The 5,340-nt window shown below is 47.5% G+C and overlaps 1 protein-coding gene across 2 annotated transcripts in view; it reads left to right on the forward strand.

Annotated features, from left to right (window-relative positions):
- The window catches only part of MRC2 (mannose receptor C type 2), a 108,968-nt gene that overhangs the window by 82,024 nt on the left and 21,604 nt on the right, over positions 1-5,340 (forward strand). For both annotated transcript variants that reach the window (XM_014516994.2, XM_006017826.3), the window contains exons 13-15: positions 673-815; positions 2,270-2,372; positions 3,025-3,163. In XM_014516994.2, coding sequence (XP_014372480.1) covers positions 673-815; positions 2,270-2,372; positions 3,025-3,163 — 385 coding nt within the window. The remainder of the gene's footprint in view (positions 1-672; positions 816-2,269; positions 2,373-3,024; positions 3,164-5,340) is intronic.

Here is a 5,340-nt window from a genome sequence, read left to right on the forward strand (position 1 = left end):
TCTCAGTGGCTTCAGGCCACATTCACACTGGGGGTAGCTCACTAGACAGCACTTTGGGGGAGACACCTCACAGGACACCTTCAGCTGTCAGCAATGCAGTCAGAACCTCTCCTTGGAGCAGAGCTTGGGGTAGAATTCAACTTTTTAGGGATGTCTGCAGAAGTGCCAGGAGAGCAGAAGTGCCAGGAGAGCAGGTTGCTTAAAGGTGCAGTGTGGATCAAAGGCAAACGGGGAGTCCACAGACTGAGGAAGGGGAACAAATCTAGGCTTGGGCAGAGCCTAGTAGGGGTGGGTTGTGTTCTTATGCCCTCTCATCCCAGCCTGTTGCCAGAGGCCTGAACTGGGCTGAATTCTGCTGACTCCTAGTACATGCCAGTCAATTCCTCCTCCTTGCAAGGTACCATAGATACTTGAGGCAGCTTAAAAAGCAGTGGGGGCAGCTTCAGGGATATGGTGCTGCATGGAAATTCAGGTCTCTGGTCTACAGAGGGTGCACATGTTGCTGAGACTCCAAAGTTACTGTAAAACCCCTGGCATTGGCCCATGCCTGAAGCCAAACTCCTCAGAGAAGCTAGGAAAGGACTTAGCACCTCTTTGTGTGTATTTGCCTCCACCCCAGGATTAGGAGTAGAGCAGAGCAGCAAGCCTTCTCCACCTTCTTTCCCTCTCCAGGTGTTCCACTTTGACAAGCTACAAGACAAAAAGACCTGGATCATGGCTCAGCTGTTTTGCCGTGAGCTTGGGGCACAGCTGCTCAGCTTGGGCAGCTATGAGGAAGAACATTTCATAGCCAACACACTCAACAAGATTTTTGGGTGAGGACTAGGTTGCAAGAAGTGTGTGTATGTGTGTGTATGCATCTATACCCTGATGTGTGTGTGTGTGAGAGTGTGCACGTGTAGGCTTGGGCCATGTGCATTGGGTGTCTGTGACTGCATGTGCATGAATTTGCAGCACCTCGTGTGTGTGTGTGTGTGTGTGTGTGTGTGTGTGGGCATGGGGATGTATGTCTCTTTACATGCACCTTAGTATGGACAAAATGGGCTCCTATACGTGTATAAGGAGGCTGTAATTACAGTGCATCAGAGCAGACTTAATTAATCGAATCTGCTGGAGTGTGGTAATTACCGCTCTCCAGCAGACTCCCACATGACGTGTATCAGCATCCCCGCACTGAAAAATGGCAGCGAGGCACTTTAAACTAAAGCTCATTTGATGAGCTTTTGTTCAAATCACCCCACTGCCACTTTTATGCGTGGGGACATTGATATATGTGATACTCTGGGTGCTGTTAATTAGTATGGCTCTCAAGAGCTGGACTAATTAAAGCAACCCCCCTCACGCCTATAAACATCGAATATGTCCACTTGTCTGTGTGTGGGTAAGTTCAGAGTGTCGCTTGGTGGCTGCATATGTATACATAAATATAGGAAAATGAAACTACCTTTCTAATGAGCTGCTGTAGAGCTCCCTTTTTGGCACCCCTGCCCTTGCCTGGGCACATGCTTCTGAGTACATACCAAAGCCAGAAATGCAGCAGTCAGGCTGCTCCACGGGCATCCCTGCAGCTGCTGTCAATCACTGTGGAGACCATTTCAGAGGTGACTGCAGAAGTCCATGGGCTTGGTGCAGCAAGGTGGCTGGGTGGTACATGTGTCCTGGAAGCAGCAGGGATGTGGTAGAGACATACCCTCAAAGTGTCCTCATACCTTCTTCTGCTGTTGACCAGTCACGATTCTGTATTTGCAGGGCCATTGGTCCCATCCCATCTGGCATTCCTTATTCCCTATATTTCCTATACTTGTGTGCACACAGATATATGTTTGCCAGTGTACCAACATGTTGGCTGGGTATGTGCATGGGCCTGCATGTTACCAAGGCATGCGTGCATGAAAGCAAAAAGTGTAAGTGTGTAAATGTATGTTTTCTTCACAGGTAGTCCTGGGATAAAACTGTGCCTAGGTCTGTATGGTGAAAAGGGGGCTAATTAGTGACTAGGAATGGACATTTGTGTGGGCCCCCATCTATGGCAGATGGGCAGTGACCAACATTGTTATTGCAAAACATCTGAGACAATTTAATTCACAAACCAATAAAGTAGTCCTGCATTCTTGCCTTCAGGGTGCTTGGTTCAAGCATAAATAAAATTGTTAATTAACGTACTTTAAATTTGGCATTTATACAAACACAGATCTAGCAGGGCTTAGCTGCTAGTTAGGTAGGCTCTGTTCCCTTTTCCCCTTCTTATCATGGCATGTGCTTTCCCCAGTGAATCAGAACCAGAAATCCATGAGCAGCACTGGTTCTGGATTGGCTTGAATCGGCGGGACCCCACCGGCGACAGGAGCTGGCGATGGAGTGATGGCCTTGGGGTGAGTGCTCTGCACTATGTGCAGCAATGGATGCTAGATCAGCTATGATCTCCTAAGCACGTGGAGCTGTCACATGCTGCAATGAGACTCATGTGACATCTCGTTATGGATAGATAGACAGGAGCCACTTCACCCCAGACCAGTGAATGAATCCAGCCCAGTCAGGGAAACATCAGTAGTTCCACACCACTGGTCAGTTTTGGGGGTGCTTAACAGGAACCTTTGAAATTGCAGGGGGAGTTTTAGGAAGGCAGAAGGTGATTCTTATCCATGTGGAATGTGGCCTGGACACCTGGGGGGCAGCACAAATCAAGTCTGCTGGAGCATGGTAATTACCACGCTCCAGCAGCCTCCAGCATTTCATGCATCAGTGTCTCCGCCCTGAAAAATGGTGATGGGGACACTCTAACTAAAGCTTGTCTGATGAGCTTTAGTTAAAGCACCCCTGCCATCATTTTAAAGTGCAGGGACGCTGATACACAAGATGCTCCAGGTGGTTTAATTAGAGTGGCTCTCAGAACTGCTCTAATTAAACCCCCGCTCCTCCCCCCATCCCAGAGCACATGTATGAACACCCTAAGAACCTGCATGGACACCACTAGCTCCCACGGAGCAGCAGACTCTAATTCTCCCTGTCTTACTTGGCCATCAGTTTTATTACCACAACTTCGATCGCAGTAACCATGATGATGATGACATCCGTAACTGTGTGGTGCTGGACCTGGCATCCTTGCAGTGGATGCCTTTGCAGTGTGAGTCACAGCTAGATTGGATCTGCAAAGTACCCAAAGGTAAGAAGGGGAAGAACCCCCGCAGGGAGGACAGGGTGGGTAAATCAGAAGTGGTGAGAACTAATGGTGAGAATACAGCATCTCATCAGTGGGTCTCAGTGTACTTTTCAGACAATGTCTCTTTCAGCCTCACAGCACCCCATCAGGTGGCATCTTCAAAACACAGCAACCAGGCTCCTCAGGGCTCCTTGTTTGGCTTCTGCCAGCAAGCTCTGGCTGCATTCTCTAGCAGACATGGAGCTACGTCTGGGTCTTTATTAAGTCATCCCTTCCAGGGCTGATCCAGGCTTGCAGATATCTGAGGAGAAAAGGTTTTGCCTTTGGAATGCACCAGACTGAGGCAGGGTAAAAAAACATCTGCCAGTACCTTCCCTTGCACAGACAGTGTTCCCCACTGAGAAATGACCCATGTGTGACACATGAATCATGTCCCTTAGTGCATGACTGGAGGGAGTACAGATCCTGTAGCAGTGTGAACAAAGAAGAACTGTCCCAGGACAGAGTAGAACCCAATTGGTGTGTGAAGAAATTTCTGGGGAAGAAAGCCCTGCCCACCACAATGCTTGCCTCAAAGCACTACATGTGTACATAGATACAGGTACAGACCCTTCACATTATGCACCCCAAACACTCAACAGGGTATCAACATATTTACAGAGGCCTCTGGAGTGGAGTATAAATATTCCAGCAAATCTGCTAAAGTCTGTTTGCCAAATGGTTTGGCTTATTTTTATGATAAAGCGGTTTTGTTTGAATGGAAAAATAAATAGCTATCTCCTTCTGGTCTCTGTGTGACTATGCATGGCCTGGAGACGTGTTTAGACAGACAGAGAGCCCTTTATTAAAATACTGGCTGTGCCTTACTGTAACTGTTTAAATCATTGTGACCCCACACAAGGGTTTGGAGTAGGAATAGAAAAGCCTGTATCTATTTGTCTTTAGCAGCTGAAAATTTCAAATTCATCAAAGAGTTTTGGATCAAATCCTTTAGGCACCTTTAAAATATGGAGGTGCTGGTTGCTCCTCAACAGTTTAAAGTAAAAAATGCAATGCAACTTTACCAAGCCTTTATCCTCAGTTCACATAAAGCACATATTGCATCCTTCCTAGACTAACAGCATATGGCTTCAAAGTAAAGGCTGATTTTTTTTGAAGCATACATTGCACTCAAATCCAGACCCCCCACACCTGCACCGAGGAAGCATCATGTTTGCAAAGCCAAGCTCTCACAAATTACTTTCATTTGATTTGGTAAAAGTCTTCAAATACCTGAAGGACAATTTTAAAGAGGATGGAGATGGGCCTTTCTCCATGGCTGTGGATGGAGATGGGCTTTTCTCCATGGCTGTAGGAGACAGGACCAGGAACAATGGCCTCAAGCTGTGGCAGAGGAAATTTAGGTTGGAGGCTTTTTGAGATTGTTCCTACAAAAGCAGCTGGAGCCCAAAACTTACCAGGGACTTGACCCGCCAAAGGGCTGGAGCCTGGCCTTGCTACGGGGATAAAATGATTAGAAGTTGTGGGAGATATGTCAAAGGTATAATTCCTGGAGCCTTTGTCCATGTTGGAATGCATCAGCACATGGGTTGATTAGCAGAGCTCTACACACACCCACAGCCCCTCCTTCTTCAGTCTCTTAGGCTGTATTTTTATGGAAGGTTCCTGTTACCATTATAAGCCATGAGAGTGGATTTCGAGAGTGGTTTATTTATATACATCCTCAAGTCCTTGGAGAGCAAAAGGGAGTCTCTCGATGTAGTTTCATCTCTTCAGTCTTCCAGGATGCATCTCTCTCTCTCTCTCTCTCTCTCTCTCTCATATTCTGTTCTTCAGCAGAATCTGGGGGCTTATGAAGGCACTTTGGGCAGTAACAGGAACAGAATTGCCTTTTCTAAAGGTGGCTGGAGAGACTGAAACTGAGAAAAGGAGCACCCAGAGCTTTGTCCCATGGGTTCCACCCCACCAGTGTGCAGAGCTCTTGTAAAAGATTGGCCCTGGATGCCAGTGTTTTTAATCCTAATCAGCCTCACTGCAGGGCAAGGTAGAGGCACACTGGTAGGGCAGCACTTGCTGCTGCTGCAGCTGCCCAGGCAAGACTTATCCTGTAGAGCTGTGGAGAGCTTTGCTCCTCTGGGCTTTCAGTCAACACCTTTCCCTAGAACCACATTTCTGTAGGG

The sequence above is a fragment of the Alligator sinensis genome, unplaced genomic scaffold, assembly GCF_000455745.1.
Source record: "Alligator sinensis unplaced genomic scaffold, ASM45574v1 scaffold444_1, whole genome shotgun sequence".
NCBI lineage: Eukaryota > Metazoa > Chordata > Crocodylia > Alligatoridae > Alligator > Alligator sinensis.